This window comes from Fistularia commersonii, chromosome 35 (genome assembly GCF_037954325.1).
Source record: "Fistularia commersonii isolate RoL2024-O1a breed Wild chromosome 35, RoL_Fcom_v1.0, whole genome shotgun sequence".
NCBI lineage: Eukaryota > Metazoa > Chordata > Actinopteri > Syngnathiformes > Fistulariidae > Fistularia > Fistularia commersonii.
In genome coordinates, this window is record NC_141318.1 from 8,164,443 (window position 1) to 8,182,797 (window position 18,355).

Consider the following 18,355-nt stretch of genomic DNA (forward strand, 5'->3'; position numbering starts at 1 on the left):
CATTGTCAAAGTGCATTTGCCTCATCTGCCGGTCTGCCATCGCCAAAATACTACAGCACTGACTTCCCTCCGAAAAATGAGCTGAAAAGGAAAAAGGTGAAGGAACTCAAATCCCAGCACAGCAGTCATTTTACTTACAGCTAACTTCAACTATGCTACTTACTCCATTCAAGTCATCAGAATAAGGTATTTACCAAAAAAGTACTGTTGTAGTGTGCCATAAGAGTTCATGCAGTTATGCAAGATCCACAAACATTTACTGTGTTAAGTATACTCAGTAGATATATAAATACATTTTAGTGGAGGTAGATCATTTTAACATGGTCATTTGAAAAGTAGCTTGCAAGGCAAAAAAGGGTGGGCAATTTTAAAGTTTAAATGGTCTCTCAGTCTGGGTCACAAGGCCACATGATCTTGAGGAAGACTGCTGACTTGGCAGATATCCAGAAGTTAGTCATTGACAACCTCCACAAGAAGGGTAAACCACAACAGGTAATTGCTGGAGAACTTGGTCGTTCACAGAGTTCTGCATACAAACATCTTCATAGAAAGTTGAGAGGGAGGAAAAGGCGCACCAGCAAAGGGATAAGCGCAGCCTTGAGAGGCGCGTCAAGCAAAATCCAGTCAAGAATTAGGGGGAGCTTCACAAGGAATGGACAGCGGCTGGAGACGCTATGCACAGACAACCCCAGGGACACGGGCAAGAAACGTTGCATTCCTCATGCCGATCCAATCCTGAAGCAGAGTCAAACTTGGAATCGTCTTACCTGGGCCGTGTAGCAAAAGTACCGGACTGTTGCTAAATGGTCCAAAGTCCTCTTGACAGACAAAAGTAAAATTTGCAAGTCATTTGGAAATCAAAGTTCCAGAGTGTGGAGGGACGGAATCTGCGTTGCTTTAAGTCCAGTGTAAGGTTTCCACAATCCATGTTGATTTGGGCTGCATGTCATGTTCTGCTTTTGGTCCACCGTGTTTTCTGGAGTTCACAGTCAATGCAGCCGTCTACCAGGAGAATGTAGAACACTTCATCCTCCCTTCTGCTGTCTAGCTTTACACACTGCCAAAGGTACCAAAAGCTTGGTCAGTGACCATGGTGTTACTGAACAACTTCATTGGCAACAAACCCGCCTGACCATAACCTCATAGAGGATCTATGAGGGATTATCAAGAGGTAGATGAGGGACACCAGACCCAACAATGCAGATGACCTGACATTTCTGTATAAAATATCCTTTATCTCTCGATCTTGCATAAACTTCTCGTTTATTGAGACATACTGAATTTTGGAATGCATTATTTGGATTTCAAGAAATAAAGGCTTAAAATATTCACTCCATGTGTGATGAATCACTATAATAAACAGGTTTGACTTTCTGACATGAGTGACAACAAATATTGAACTCTTTCATCATATTGTAGTTTTTCGAGCTGTATTTGTAGAAATCAACTCTTGTCACAGTGTGTATGCAGCGTCACGCCCCTTATACGTTTGTGTGCAAACCAGGCGACTTACCCACCCAGGACCACTAGAGGGCAGCACACGCACACTGGTCGCGTCACCCTTCTGTATTGTATCGTTCAATTCTTTGTGGGTTGATTGAAATTACCAACACATTTTAGTCTAAAATGAAAAAATGGATTGTCTAAAATTTTTCGACAATTCATTCTTAAAATGACAACAGATTACAAGCCGTCTTAAGAGAGTGTAAATTGCAAATACAATTTTCCAACTTTGTTGATGACAAACTGCAGTATGCACAGCAGGTACTATTGTTTTATTTATGAGATGTTTACAAGCAAGCACATAGCTGTAATACACTGAACCATGTCATGCAGACATATCTGTCATCTCATACTCAGCTCTTTATAATAGAAAGAAATGCAAACGTTTACTGTGATCTCTGCTTATATTTTGTAACTTGACTGCTTGTATATGTATTTACACAGCATTATTTAATATCACCATATCACAGATCAGATGCAATTGACTGAGGATTTCTCTGGATGCTGTACATTGTTTTGTCCGGCGATGACGTTCTCGCTGAGCTGCTGACAGTCCCTCATCAAGCCTGCAAGCTGCTCCTCCTAGGATCATGATAGCACATTTTGTAATGAATATGTCAATGCACAGTTCTTGCTGAGCTTTGGTCATACGTCTGTGAATGTGATGGAATAAATAATCTGCAATTAATTTAATTGTAAATCATAAAGTGGCGTGAAAAGTGAAAAGTCCAAAGTTGGTTTAAAGTCAAAGTTGAAGATGTTTTACTAATACAGTGTTTGAATGTATTTTAATTGTATCACCGGTGATTCCTACAATATGTCAAAGTTGTTACTATGTTACCATATATAACCCTAGAACACTAATGTTTAGATAAGTAACACCATCACTAACGTTGGGTATATTTTACCCAATACAATATCCTGGATAAAATACAGTTTTCATCAATTTCTAGATGGGCCGATGGGAGGAGGGAAACAAACATACAATTAATAACATCAGTGAGCAGCCTGATGCAACCCAAGGACCCATAAAACTCAATGGCAACACAATGAAAATCACATGACAAGATTTGTGGGTGAAAATCACCCGACACTCGTGTTCTAGGGTTAAAAGTAAAAATGGTCTGTAATGAGTGCTTTAAATATTGCAGAGTAACATTTTAAACAGCATAAATGCTCTGATACTTTAACATTCCATCACTTCCTATTCCCGTGTAAAGTGTCTGTTGTTTTTCTCACCAGTATGTTCACACGCTCAGCCGCTGCCATGGCAACATTCAGCTTCCTCTGATCGTCTTCCCTCTCCTCTTCAATCACTCCCAACCTGACAGGTACAGAAGAGCGGAGATGATCAAACATGTAGTACATAGCTCTTTCTACTGAATATGTTATTTAATGCCAACTGTTGAATATCTTCCATTTCTAGACCGCTTTCCCCTTAACATGTGACCATTTAACTGTCTTTCTTTATATGTATCCTCTCTTTGACTATTTGTGTAAATCTATTGTGTCATCTTAATGTTCAGAGTTCATCCATTCAAAGATGGCCCTTAATCCATTAACTGTGTATTGGTCTTTTTTAAATTTTCTTCATGCCTCTGCTGTGTCTGACTTCATGCTTCTCCAGATGCAATATTTTTTCACAGAGCTTAAAGTGTAGATGGTGCAAGGTCATTGTTTTCATGAATGCAGGATTGTTAAATGATATTGATGTTAAAAGTGAAAAAGACATGAAAATTATAGGTCTTAAACATTGATTTTAAAAAATAGGTAGAATTTCAAAGTGTACCCGCTACTTATCGTGGTCATTTGGATATCATTTCTATTTTACATTTACTTAAGGTTAGTGTTCATAATTCACAGTTTGAGAGTAGCGGCAAATTTTGAGGGAGGACAGAAGATTACAAGATTTGTGTACTTTTATCTGGACTACATAAAATCTTGGTGGACTTCATAATCATACCTAAAGGTGGCGCTGGCAAGCTGATCTTCTCGCACAGCCAGCAGATCCCGCAGTTCGCTCACTTCAGCTTGCAGCATTGCATTCTGGTCCTGACTTTGTATGATAAAGTCCTCCAGGCGCTTGGCCATGTCCAGTTCTCGCTCCGTCACCTGCTCGATCCCAAGACGCAGTTCAGACAGTTCTTCGGCATGCTGGTGCGTGATGGACAAGTGCAAATGTTAGAAATTTTCACAGTGTAATCACAAATCCTATGCAGTGTCAAAAATGTGCGTATGGCATACCCTTTCCAGTAAGGTGAACTCCTCATCCTCAGTCTTTATTTCCCTGGATTCTCTGTTGTGTACATCTTTAATCCAGGGAACCGGTGCAGGTTGGCGTTTGATCCTCTCCCCCTGGGACAGGAAAAAGTGTCAGATTCCTTCCGCCTCCACAGACAAAATTGTACTTTAATATTTGAACACAAGTCTCAAAGAATTGTCAATTTGACACAGACCAATTTTCAAGACAGTCTTTTAAAAATGATGCAAAGTACCAATTGCTGTATCACAACCCATGACCTTCTTATATCCGTACCCACATCCAAGTTGAATACAATTATACCTGTACTGTGTAGAACAATTTCATGAAAAAGTAATCAGTGTGATGTAATTCAAATACTTAGCCTGGAAGCCAAAGATAATGTCATTCATTTCTACACATATACTGAGACAACCAAAAATAAGTTTAACATTGTTTTCTAAAATAAATACACAAATAAATCACACATATAAAGGTCAACCTTCTTTTTTCTGAACCTCATTTCAAAAAAAGTCAAGAATATATCAACGTGCCAACAAATTGTTTCACAAATTAACTGGACTACACTAAAGTCCATTATCTCTGTCTTTGAATGAGAAGCTGCAAGAGGCTTGGTATTACATTGACGTTGTACCAGGCTTAGCCAAGACTTCTTCAAATAAGAATATCATCAAATGCTGCTCAAAGAGAATTTCAGTAAGCAAAAATGATGTATAAGTCTAATTTTGCAGCATTGTTTAGTTTGCACCACTCTACTGTGTAAGAAACTGGGCTCCAAAGAAAATGGTCAATGAAAGCCGAATCTGGGTTGGTTCTGAAAAAATAAGTAGATCATTTTATTGTCATGGATTAAATATGTAGAACACCATGTCAGTGGACCTGGGGAGGAGAGCCAGTGCCCTGTGACTGAAGCTATTACTCTTGAATTTAGATTAACTGCAAATGCTCAATGAAATCAGACCCCAACAAAAACTCCCAATCACGCTCATTCTTTCACTTCTTACTCACAGCTTTGGGTGAAGAGATATGCGGTTGGTTTGCTTCCATCTCTTGTTCATTGTCAGCAGTGGGCACACCTGCTGAACTGGTCTGCCTCTTCACCCTCTTTGTCAGGGCGGGATGTCTATGTGGGGCACTCTGTGTTCTGACGACTGGCTTTCTCGCTTTCATACTCTTCCGAGTTCTGCCGTCTCTGTGTAAATGGATGACGAATCAATCACAGTATGATTGGAAGGCTAACTGAGGTGTCATCGCAATCATGCTTGAATTGAAAAATTTTGAATTGAATTCAAAATGTTCTGTTCAGTGCATTCCTGAAATCGCTGATGCAAAAAATATTGAAGATAAACCATGTTAACGTTTCCATTCATCCTTTCTCATACAAGTACAGTAAATGATTAGGCTAAGTTTTTGTGTTACCTGCTCTTGAATCGCAGGGTGAACCCCTAAATAAATAAAAAAAATCCTCTTTAATGCAGATGAGCATTCAACGGATCATTTTTAAATGTTTTGTTTTGTTTTTCCCATAGAATTTTATGTGAATGGTAAAATAGTTTTTAGCTTATTTACACATTTTGAATTTTATTTCAACTATAGTTCTACATTATAGGTGTAAAAATCACAATGTTGACTAATCCAAGTACATTGATTTAACCACTCCAGTAATTTTGCATTTTTCCCAATACCTAAGGTACTGTATGCTTAGGTGTCAAATATTTTTGTCGTTACATGTTACATTTTATGAGTTTCTCAATTTAAGATTAGACAATTTTGTGTGAAATTGTTTCTACGGGTGACTGAAAAAACTGCTTGACTGGCCTGTCTGAACTGGCCTTTGAGTTTCACTGGCCATCCACCGTCTTTTGGGTGATGATGTTAAGCGACTGAGGGAGCTGCCCCTTGAGAATGAGAGGAAGACAGGCATCTCCTACTCATCTCCTAATATCAGGTATCTATCTATCTCCTAGAGTCTAGGAGATGTGATTGGAGGATTTAAATGCCACCTTTAGGCTTGAAGCATCTCTTCAAGCACCAAGCTGCAGTTTCCAGACATGGCCAACCATGAGATCTAGTTGCAGAAGTTGAACCACTGGGAGGCATGTGAGAGGGACAAGCACCACCGCATGCACGGAAGGACCATAATGCTATAATATGACAACTGGGCGCACTCAAAATTGGCCTTCATTATCACTTCCATCCAAAAACAGATAAAACAGCTTTGTATCAAAGAAAATTATTATCGTACCCATCTCTCGCTCCCTTGGAGTCCACAGGAAGCTGCTGCATGGATGATTGGTGAGGGCTGTATTTGCTCAAGTCTTTGGGAGGAACATACATCGGCTTGGTTTGTCTCATTTGGCTGCAAAAGAAAGCATGTCTCTGTAACATGCAGCAATCCCATTTTTGAATTTGTAGCGCATCACTCAACAAACCTGCTAACTATGATACGAGGTGCGTCTGGGCCCAGTGAATCTGATATCTGGTTCAGGATCGAAGGCAGCGGGTGCCAATTGTCAATTGTTTCCTGGGGAAGAAACAATTTTGTACAGACTTTTACTATACAATTATTGCTTTACCATGTTTTTATTGGATGGGAAATACCATCATGTTAAAGAGGAAATGTGACTGAAAAAGATTTGGAAGTAATCCAAAGCAAACCTGACGCAAATGACAGTTTAATTGCCATGTGGGTCCAACTTCAATACAGATTACATGTACTCTTTAAACTATGGTAAAAAGTCAGTAGTATTGTCAAAAAATGAAACTTTTAACACTGGAAAGACAAGAACAGGATTATTGGAAACTCTACTATATAGTTACCACAGATATCACAAAATAATTTTGGGTTACTGATAAAGTCCCACCTTTTTTAACAAAGATGCTTTAGTATTTCATTTTTTGTTGATCAAAAATTAATTAATCAGTCAATTTCATAAAGTTTAATCAACTTTCAGCCTGCCAGTTATTCAGGATAGCTTTACTATCCTCAATTATTTCAACCACTGTGACAGCATTTGTATTGCCTTTTCATCTCACCTGGTCCCGCTGATAGATAATGTCTACCAGCAAGCCGTGCAGCACAGCAAGGCGCAGGGGAAGATCCACATAGCCGTCGAAGGAAGTCATTGGAATTTCTGTGTCTGGGTTCGACACTTTTTGCAGAAAGTCCCTCATTCCATCCCAGTGCTGCTCCAGGAATTCATTCATAAAGAGCATGTACTCTTCTTTCTCTCCAAACCTGAGTAAATATCATATCTTTTTTTGAACACGGGAATCAAAAGGCGATTCGTCGAGGTGCAAATTTAGAAAGTAGCATCTGCCTACAGAGTGAAGTTGGCCAGATTTTGGATGACTTTAGCTGTTAAGGTCAGTGCTCGAAGGGTGTTTGGCTCCGGGTAAGGCTGTGTCAGACCGAACAGGGACGGACTTAGGATAGCGGGACATAAAAAGCGAAGGAAAAGGGAAGCGGAGATGAGACGTTGGCCAATCTCTGGTCTCTCCCGGGCTTCACATTGCTCCATCCAGCTTGAAAAGATCTTGTGTAACTCCTCCGGAAACGATCTGAAGAGATTAAACATGTCCTTCCTTGAAAACAATTTGAATACTGTTTATGCTTCTGTGTTTTTTATGATGAGTGTCAATCTCTTACCCGTGGTTTTGAGTAATTTTCTGCACCACCTCCTCACATGCTTCCTTCAAGTGCATCTGGTTGTTTGCCAATTCAGACGCGTGGCATTTACGAGGGTCAACTTCACAGCTCTCCATTTTTGTGTAAAGTCGGGCGATAAAGTCACCTGAGAAGAAGGAGGAAGCGAAGGGTTGGTTTAAAGAAATATACTGGTGACAGGCAGCCAGCTTTTTACAGAGCAAACTTACCTAGTGTGTCAATCAGGTATTTCTGTCCGACCAGCTTCATATATTCATCGATCGCTTTAGTGGCGAGCGTGTTCTCTCTGAAGATGAGTGCCTCCCTATCTCCAAGGCGTTCCACCTCTGCACTTCCCAAATCAGTGAGGAACTCCTGAAACACGCAGATACGTGTAAGCACAACCAAAAGACCGTTGTTTGGTGCTTTTATATCAAATGATTTCTCAATGAAATGGCTTCCTGGAGTGACTCTTCACCTTGGCTTTGCCAATACTCTGCAGCACGTGGACCAGAGCTCCTGCCAGCTCTTCCTTTTCCTTTACATTCAGAAATGGCTCCAAACTTTGGCACATCTCCACATAATTATTCGTCACGTACTCTGCAAATTCCTTGTATTTCTCCATAGGCAGCACTTGCAGATTCTGGAACCGGGCCTTGATACGGAGTGAAGTCTGCAGCCCCACAAGGTCTTTGTGTCCAGCTGTGCCTGAGGCCTTGTACGGAATGATGGGATACCACCTCTCTTGGTAGGTCCTACCTCGAATCTCAGCTAAAGATAGGGTTACGCTGCCAAGGGGCTGCAAGATGGACTCATCTCGTGAGTGACGCTTCTTCTTGGGGTCTTCTTCACGGAAGAGATGCAGGGTGATTTGGGAGATGTTGGGCAGGTTGTCAAGCTCAAAGAATTCACCCCAGAATAGCTGGCACCCTCCAGCTATACCTCCACCGGCACTTGAGGACCCGGGCGACATGTTAGAGCTGTCACCGGCCTGGCCGGATTGAACGGACGCTTTGCCGACTCCTCGGGTGCTGGTGCGAGCGAACAGAGTCCCGTCCAGGTGAACCTCACAGTAATATCGCCGTTTCGGCTGCAGATCCTTCGCTTCATTCACCCACAGACTGAGAGAATTCTCTGTGCGCTCAATGTTGTCCTGTGAAAACAATGCCATGTTTAGAATTTTTTCAGTGTTGAAATCTATTAAGAGCGAGTGTGGTCTTACCTTATTTGGTTGGACAGACCTTCTCAGATCTTCAATCCAACGATCACGCTCTGCAGCGGAGGAGCAGCCAAAGCAATGTGTGCTTTCAGAATTTATTACCTATAAGTATAGGAAGTGCATTCATATCAGCAGGATTCTTTTTGGATTCCATGGCATATATTTTTCTGATAATAACACAAGGAGCGAACCTTTTTAGCCACGGTTTAACGATTGTAACCCAACTCCACCGGAATCCAGTATTTCTTATTGAGATTAGTAATGATTAGAAATTAATGTCTAGAACCGAACAAGGCCTAGAGACGGAATTAGCATGTCAAATAGATGCATTCTAATGATAGCACGCATAAAGCCATGCCTGACACATGAATATAAAGTTTAGTTAGAAGTGGCCCTGTGGCAATTCTCCAACCTGTCAAATAGCAAAAGGGTTCTTAGATGATTGAACCCACACAAACATGTCTCTAACATTGGTGGCAAAGAGAATTTTTGAAGAACGAGAATTTTATTAAGTCAAAGTGTACCTCAAAGCAGTATTTTTCACCCAAAATAGAGCTGTGGACGGGTCTGATCACAGTGCTGGTATCAGCACTCAGGTCAAGACTTCCCACTGGAATCGAAACTGACTCTCGGGACCCATAATGCCTGAAACGAAAGAGGGAGAAAAAGTCAGCCAAACCATGAATATTTAAGGGTTACATAGCATAAGTAAAAAGAAGTATTGATAATTTTTTAACGTATGTAAAAATATGTATTGGCACTTATCCACAGCGCCAAAATCCCAAACATTTTTCAAAAGTCTAAAAGTGCATTATATGGATGAATATACAACTAGATGCTTTAATAAGTTTCATCTCTCTGAGTAGAAGTCAAATATTATACTGTAGATTTACTGTATGGTTGTTAAATCTCAGGTATCTTTTAAAATTAAATGGACAAGAGGAGGCTCTACTCCAAAATCACAAATATAATTAAAAGTTCTGGACTTGACTCTTTGCCATCTCCAGCATTAGCATGCATTTTACCGGACTCCCTTGATTAAACCCGTGACATTTTGTTGACTGTTGCTGTTCCTCTTGGCCCTGTTCTCAAGCCGTCGCTTGATCAGCGCCTAAGGGCAAAGGAAGCAAACACGGAGTATGAGGGCATATTATGGTTTACCACAGCGAGAAACTCTGGGCGGACGTGGATTTGAACTTCTTCACTTGAAAACGTTCCAGGGGTGAAACGCCTTCAAGTGAAGAAATTCATGTCCGGTTGCCATCAAGAATCAAGAATGATTATCTCTTATGTATACAACACTCACCCTCACACCCCCATCTTGATTTTTTGTTCGAGGACCTCCTGTCAGGCCCATGTGGTCTGGGCTACATTCTGAGATAAATGAACACAAATTTGACAAATTTCAGTTTAGATTTCAAGTCTATTTCCTGAAAAGGGAATTTGTTTAAATTTGCCATCAAGTGTAAGTGCACTTCAAAAGACATGTTTTCAAGATAGTGTATTCGTACTTCATTCTTCTTAAAATGGAATCATGCATTTGCTAGATCCAGTGGTGGCTTATTTTACCCATAAAATGTGAAAAACATTTGTTTTTAAAAGGTCTTTGATAAATATACAGCACCTGACAAAAGTTTGCAGTGTTAAAAATATCTTGCTATTAAATTTAGTTTTTGTTGTTGTAATCAATGCAACATGTTTTCTATTTCTGTATATATTGGTTGAAGTTAAGATATTGGTTTCAGATATTTATCTATCCAAAAATATCAATTGGTGCCAGTAACAGAAGCTCATCTTAAGCCATCACAACTTGATTCAATGTAATCACATTCAACCATATCTGCACCTGCACTGAACGTTAACATTTTTTTCACATCTTCTAATAATCTTTAATCTTACATTGACGGTATTTGTATTTTTTTGCTAAAGATGTAGCAATCAAAGTAAAGTTTATTCTCAACCTTGCCTAAACATTAAGTTATAATTGAAATCCATACTCCTTGCTTACCCAAAGCCCCACCACACACAATCCAGCGTCTAAATCCCATCATTTAGTACAAAGATGTGCCACTATCTTGTTTCTTCAATCTCCTGATGACATTTCACTCCTTTCTTTGTGGAAAAAAGATGCTACTGCTGAGACGGTAAAAACCAGCAAAATATCTATGCGGTGTCAATCACCACCTCGGCACAGTCTGGGCAATCAACGGGCATCGGAGTTTGAATGAGAGCAGAAGCTGCCCTCGTGCCACAAGCTGGACCACGAGAGAGCATTTCTGCGATGTTATCTTTGCTCAAAAAATGTAGAGGAAGCAATTTGACAAATGTTGGCATGCGTAAAGATTCAGCTATTTCCTCTTTGGGTTTTGGCAGGATATCATATTTCTTGTAACTGTGATGCCAATAGTTATTGTGCTTATCACCCCCAATCATTGAAGTTTCACTGCAGTTTGATATTAATGAATCTTCTGTACATTTAACCAATTTAAATGTGTGTGTGCTGACCTGTTTCAATATCCATTAGGTTTCGCATGCTGAGGTTGGAAAGGGCGCTGTTGACACGGGTGCGGGTCCACTGCGAAGGTTGTGGAAAACACACACATGTTACACACGTGTATTATGCCAACTTTAGGGTCATTTGAAAAGATGTGACCAGTTTTTATTCTCGTTTTTATGGTTTTATTCTCGGTTTTAAATTAACACCTCACATTTTAGGGGCAATGTGAGGGCAAAATGACTTTGGACTCATCATGTTGAGTTGAGGAAGTGCATGTATGTTTTACCTCTTCCTCTGGGGTGATGAGAATTTGTCCATCTCCAAGAACACAGTTGCTAATGTCCCATAAATGCACTTCCAGAGGTGGTACCCAGGAGAGCTCAGCTGGAATAGCTGCAGGTTCATCTTCACCCAAACCTGCCACGCAAGCAGACAAACACACATGTAGACTATATGTTCTTTTTCTATGCCATCATTCTGAATAATACACAATATACCCCTACTGATTTCATAAATAATTCATTTTTATTGACAGTAATTGCAGGCATATGTGAGGCTCTTTTGTGCAGTACTCGGGGTAATTATGGTGTGATGGCAATCTGTGGCAGCACTTGGCCTCTCCCATTTGTGAAGCTGCTGCAGCGAATGATAATATCTGGCTCTTCATGTGAGCTATAAGAGCTGCACACATCCTGTGTGTTTTTCTCATTTTCGTCTCGTCATCTTGTCATCCACATCCTTCAGTGATCTGTGTCTCCTTTTCAGTTAAATATTTTTTACAAAATAGAATAAAGTGCAAAATAAAGACTGATATCTATTAAATCAGAGTCAGAATAAAATAGGAAGGGATATTTGATGATAATGATAAGAAAGTCTACCTGCCATCTAACAAAACATGAGGCAGTAGGTAGCAAAGATTTTGCATGCAGAAATTCAGGAAGCTGTCTTGTCTGTTTTTTTGTGTTTTACTTCAGTAACCAGGAAGTTTGAAACGGCGCTTCTTTTGACTTTTGTTCAATTTTCTGAAGTTGTATCTTTGCTTACTGAGGTTTCTAATTCAACATGATGAGAGTTCTGTGGAGGGTGATTCTCTTAAACTGAATGGTCAGTGTTTAATCTGAATTCATATGCGAGTATATCTATAAAAAAGTCAAAACTAAAAACACCACCAGCAGTATTTTAAAAGTTGGTCCTCTCTCTTTAGCCTCTGTGTAAGGCAGAAGGTAGAGTAGAGCGGCCTTGAGTGTCTCTATAAGTAGAGACAATTAATAATTTTTTGATTAAACAGTTGGGTTTTTCTTTTGTTTTCTTTCAGCTGTCGTTCCACTAATATCGATGGAGAAGAAAATAAACAACAGACACTCTTGATTTTCATTTTGGAAAGAAGTAGATACTGGTAAATACATTTAAAGAGCTCCTTGCTATAAAAAAAACAACCTGATTGCTATTTTTGAAAACCAATAGTTTTACCAACACCTAAAAAGTAGAATTGCATATTATCGCATACATATATCGATATATTTTTACAGGTGAGTAGCAGGGCCTTTAAAAGTGGGCTCAAATGCAGTGATTGATAATGAAAACGCTCAAACGAATTATATCACTGTGCATCTAACTATCGTTACACTCATGATATATCACTCGTGAAAACTAGACATATGACGTCATGCTTATCCTCTCACTATTGGTCATCCACCCCTCCCTGCTTGCAAGATCCTAGATCCATTAGACACCGACATATTTGTCCTTTGTAAATGAATGTAAATGAACCCTCTGATTTGGCCACCAAAGGAAGTTAAAATATAACCATGACGTTGTTTTTTTTGGTTTTTTTTTAATAACTTGCCTTCTCTTGCTGAAGTGTATGAAGAAGTGATAAATCCATCAAAACAGATAAAAGAAAATCAAGTTTGTGCTCAAATTGACTAGAAAATGTCACAAAAAAACCCAACCCAGAGTCTTTTGAACACATATACTGTAAAATGTTAGGGGATCTGCTGAGGTTGTTCATGATTTGCTGCTAGACTCTAAGATGTCGCAGTGGAAGATATGTTGAAAACGGTTTGAACTAATACAACTGCCCTTTAGTTGGGAATATTCATTACTCTTAAACTCTTCTGTGCACTTGTTGATGTTGCGTATGAAAGAAGTTCCTGAATTAACTTGATCTTATTGTAAGTTTAGGCAGAATTTACCAAGAACTGAGGACAACATCAAACATGCCTCAATTACAATGAATTAATAAATTCTCTCCAAAATAAAAACAGAGCTTTGACTAATTTCTTGTTTTATTATAATCTGCTCTGAGGCAGCAAGTTAAGTTTGTTTATGAACCATTTTTCTAGTTTCCCACATGTTCCCCCCAATAGTTACTTTGACTTTATCAGTGATGCCTTACCTGGCAGTAAAGAGGTCATGGTGCTTCGACTGCGTAACCTGGGCTTTTTAAGTTTTTGAGATACTGTCTTCCAATATTTTTTGAGGAGTGTCCCTCCGTTCCCTTGCTGAGGGTCTGTGGGAGAGTCGTCCGAGGCCTCTGGGGCATCTTTCGACGTTGCCGCCTGACCTGAGCTAGAGGACATCGCTGCGAAAAGTGTCCCGGGCGGTTCAGACTGAGCCCTTCTGAAGGGGTTCTTTCGTGTTCCTCCAGAACCCTTTTCCAGCTTGCTTCCCTCTTTACCCTTCCCGGTAGAATGCTTTTCTCCAGTGTCTTCACTCAGGGCCTTTCGCCATGTTTGCATCTTGCTCCATTTGCTGGACGTGGCTTTATGACTTTTATCAGGTACTCCTGATCCTTCTTCGTTCCCATTGAGCGTTCCCTTTGAGCCAGTTTGCCACTGGTACGAGTTGAGGGCTTCGCTTGACTCAGCCTGTCGTTGTTGGTGCTCCTTTTCAGGTGGCTCCTGCTCAGTCTTTTGTTGTTGACCTGCGGAATCGGCTTGTTTTTCCTCTGTGCCCATTTTTAGATCTCGCTTCAAGGAAGCATCAAATGAAACAGAATTTTCAGAAAAATATTTTTGCCTTTACCCCCAGAGGTGTGCTGATCTTTCGCCTTGGTGCTCCAACCCTGTCTTGGAGGTTTGTTTAGGATAGCGCAGTAGAGGACATTTGTCGTTCTAACTCTGCTTCTCTCGTTTCCTTTCTTGCAAGCATGACGTTCCGCAACAGTATGCCGCTACCTGCTACGTCTGCGGTTGCTTTGTCACAGTCCCCAACTCCTCTCCTGCTCTGTTGCTTCCTCATGAAATGACACAGAGAAGTTCACTTCTGAAAGCAAACTACTACTAACTTTACTCATACACGGCCCTGTCAGTTGCCTTGTCAGTTGGTTTTCTTAACAGATTGGGTTTGATATTTTCAGTAAATAATGCATTTCATTTCCACATTTACAAGTGATATGTGAACGAATGGTGGTGTGCTTATGGTAACTTCACAGGACATTTGGACTGTCTTATTATGAGTCATTTTATCAGTAACAGCAACGGAAGTACAATTTGGTTAACTCGTAATAGATCATCAATGACAAGTTAAAATCCCTGATCTCAAATGCACACAATCCAAATTTGACAATCAACAAGCCTGATCAGTATAGGACAGCAGTATGATTTGGACCCTTTCTATGTGCAGGTACCTGGCGGTGTATAAACTGTTGACTTTTGATACTAGTTTCCTGTAAAAACAAGGCCATACTTCCTGTCATGGTGTGTTTGTTAGACTCTGAAAAAAAAAAAAAAGTACTTCCTGTAGTCACTGGTCTCTGGCAAGCTCTTTACAAAACACTGCTTGAAGTGCACTTTGCCAGATTCACCTCCAAAAAAATGTTTCATGTTTCTTCTTGGTATGTAGATAATGAATAGAAGGTGCCATCCAGTGATGTGACTGGTTAGATGTGTTGTTTTGTAATATTCCTGCCACTGTTTGCAATCTGTTTGCAATCAGATTTCAATCTGTTACTTTGATTTTCAAGTGAGTCAAAAAATGTGTTTTGTTTTACTTACACTGGGACTTAAATTTAAATTTAAGGCATATACAAAGTGAATATCTTTTCAGAAGTTGATCAAGACCAATGACTATTGCTGCTGTCGAACCTGTGCAGTAACCAATCCACAAAGCACAGGACATAAACGTATCATCCCAACTGCCCAACCCGTCAGACTTATTTCAAATTCATAGCCGTCAAGTTTTGCATAATTCCCTCAGGATTTGTAAAGGACAGTGCTTGGTTTCAACGTTTCAAATGCCAGATTTAAAATGCAATGTTATATGGCAGAGATTATTGTTGTCTTATTATTGTTTCAGTCGGTTAATGTGTCCTAATTGCAGTGTATCCAGACTCCATCTGATTGTTTATCCTTGTCTAGTCATGAAATTATTATCTAAAATGTGCGCAGCTTGTTTTCTAAGACAGATATGGTCAAGATATGGGTTAAAACAACAGATGCTGATATCGTTGCAATTGCGGAAACTTGACTGATCAAATCTTTTGTTTATTAAGCTATTTGCATTATTGGAGAACCTGTTTATCATACAGACAAGCCTAAGAAAGGTGGCTGTGCTGTTGCCTCGATAGTTCTTTCTAAATCCATCTGAAAACAACTGGAAATAAATGTAAAATTGCTAAGTGTTTTATTTCATCGTTATTAGCTGCTACAGAACTCCATCTGCTCCGGAGGAAGTTTTACAGTCATCGAATCATGGTAAACTTGTTTAGATGGGACCAGTTTCTACCGGTTCCTGATAGATAGATAGGATTGAGGTGTTAAATTTTATATCTTCTAGCTCCTTGTTTATCTTTGTGGAAGCTGTCTCTGTGAAACCCTGCACAGACCTCTCAATGCACAATGGGGAACCTTCAAGTTTTGTACCTTTTGCTGTTTGGGGAAGTTCATAAAGCCCTTAAAGCTTTAGATTTCTGGAAGTGTTTCCTACCTGATTTTACAGATCTATACTTTTTGAATCTTGCAGCTGATTTTGCACCAAAGCCTTTTTCAATCTCTTTAATCTTGTGGCAGAAAAGAAACGGAAATCCCCCTGTATGGAAATCAGCTTATGTTCTCCTTTAACTAATCATCAACCAATAAATAATTCATCAGTGCTGACATACATGTTGAAAGATCTTGTGATCAAGCAGTTAAAGGAGTTTTTATATTCCAATGTCATTTTATGGCAAGATCAATCTGGCTTCAGAAAATAAGAAACAATCAAAATCTATGTCCTCAGCACTACAATTTGCAAAGGTGGCAAATAATACAATTGTTGCACATGACAAGAAATACAATTGTGCATCACTCTTTATTGATTTATTAAAAGTCTTTTGACGCTGTTGATCATGACGTGTAAAATGAGATTCTTTCATTCAGGACTCGGGAAGCATACAGTCATGTTGTTCTCAAACAATTTTGGTTATAGGACTCAGTGCATTAAATACGTCCACAAGGGGATGCTGCATGGTTATTGTCTTAGGGCTCCTCTTGTTTGGTATTGATATCAATGATCAGGGTCTGAATGTGTCAGATGCTAATTTGTATTTTTATCCTGATAACATGTAGATGATGTGGATCAACTCTTTTTCCAGTCATTTAATCCCTGCAGAAAGCCTTTGTTGCTGTCCACACATTACCCAAAAGGTTCTCAAAGCAAACAAGACTAACCTGATGTTATTTCCAAATTCTGAGAAGTGGTCACAAATGTTACCCTTAATATTCACTCCTGAGGGAAATGACAAAGAGGTGGCACCTGTAAAAATACCTGGGTGTTTGGATTGATGACTCCTCGCTTTCTCTCCACATGTGGAGAAACTTGGGAAGAAGCTTAGGCTATAAAGGTTTTTTTTTTTACTTTTGGAAGAAGTTGTGTTTCTCTTTGACTTGTCGCTTGAACTTTTTTCTCTTTGTTGGACTATGGGGCTCCATTGTATATGAACGTTTACCATGCTACCCCGAAGTTTAACGTAGTATCAATACACCATTACAAGTTATACCCCTGGGTGGGATGGCCTGTTCTGGCCAGGAAGGATCAGTCAGGTGTATACTTTCATATAAAAGGCAACTAGTCCTGCCTATCCAGTTTTTACCTTAATTGTAAAGAGAGCTGCTGTTTCTTACTTGAAAGATTACAAGAATATTTGCTGCTTTCTGTTCCTAATGCCTGTACTGAATTGCATAAAATGGATTCTGTCCATGCTGCACCTTCTGCAAGGAATAAGTTGCAGAAAGACTGGAAATTAACAATTTTAACTGTAATTTTCTGAGTGTCTTTTGCATTTGTTGTTTTCTATCTTGGACCTCCCACATAAATAAAGGTGGAATTAAAAAGACTGTGACACCCTATCTCATCTTGAAACCCATGAGAGACATGGCGCTCTTTGTTGCAACTGCAGACAGGATCCAATAGAGGACACTGCACTTCCATTTTAATGAAACAAGTACTATTCTCTCATTATGAAAAACTTCCATTTGCTTTTACTGACTACTTTTAACGGTGACAAAAGATTATCTGTGGCTGGAATGAGAGTGAGTAAAACTTTGGTTTTGAATTTTAAAAGACACCATAAACCAGGAATCCAAAGAACAAACAGGATATTTGCATAAAAACTAGAACTACAGAGTGGATTACTTGGATTTTTGTTTTTTCCCTTCATATTTGCACCTAAATCACTGAGGTCAAACAAACTGTTGAACAATGAATCCTTTAGATTTGTTGTGATGTTACATTTTCAGACTTGCATGAATCTAAAAACTGTTGCCCAGGATCCAACAGAATGAATTATGTTGCAGAAAAAGGAAAGCTTTTGATGAATTTTGACTTTTATCTAATTAGAATAGCAGGTTTTCTATTCTATTCTATTCTATTCTATTCTATTCTATTCTATTCTATTCTATTCTATTCTATTCTATAGCATAACTGTTATAATGTCAAAAAAAGAAACAAAAATAAATATGAATATAAACATGAATATAAATATAAATCGATAGGCAGGAGACACCAGATAGCAAGACATCCAAAAATAAATAGACAGGAGATAAATTGACAGCAGACAACAACAACAACAGCAGCAACAACATCAGGGATAACAATGGGCAACATCAAGGAACAGTGAGGGTGAAAAATACACAACCAGCACTAAACAACAATATAAATAGAGTGACAATACTAAATAGCACTGAATAAAACAAAAATAGGCAGAATGTGTGCAAGCTTGGACAAACAAGGGTAAGAGAGACAGCAGAG

The 18,355-nt window shown here is 39.3% G+C and overlaps 1 protein-coding gene across 2 annotated transcripts; it reads right to left on the minus strand.

The window, feature by feature from the left end:
* Positions 1 to 1,756: 1,756 nt before the first annotated feature.
* Positions 1,757 to 14,279, minus strand: rasal3 (RAS protein activator like 3). 2 transcript variants are annotated; one of them, XM_086142376.1, is made up of 19 exons: positions 13,524 to 14,279; positions 11,412 to 11,542; positions 11,134 to 11,203; positions 9,935 to 10,002; positions 9,654 to 9,739; positions 9,153 to 9,273; positions 8,632 to 8,730; positions 7,888 to 8,562; positions 7,640 to 7,784; positions 7,413 to 7,557; positions 7,088 to 7,324; positions 6,800 to 7,001; positions 6,196 to 6,287; positions 6,009 to 6,122; positions 4,772 to 4,955; positions 3,748 to 3,858; positions 3,467 to 3,657; positions 2,743 to 2,827; positions 1,757 to 2,085 (listed from the first exon to the last, which is right to left on the minus strand). In XM_086142376.1, the coding sequence occupies exons 1-19, from the start codon at positions 14,083 to 14,085 to the stop codon at positions 1,975 to 1,977; spliced, it is 3,429 nt and encodes a 1,142-aa protein (XP_085998502.1). In that variant the 5' UTR covers positions 14,086 to 14,279; the 3' UTR covers positions 1,757 to 1,974. The 2 variants fall into 2 exon arrangements, with proteins under 2 accessions (XP_085998502.1, XP_085998503.1); XM_086142377.1 differs by lacking the exons at positions 11,134 to 11,203; positions 11,412 to 11,542; positions 13,524 to 14,279 and adding an exon at positions 10,637 to 10,835.
* Positions 14,280 to 18,355: the final 4,076 nt, after the last annotated feature.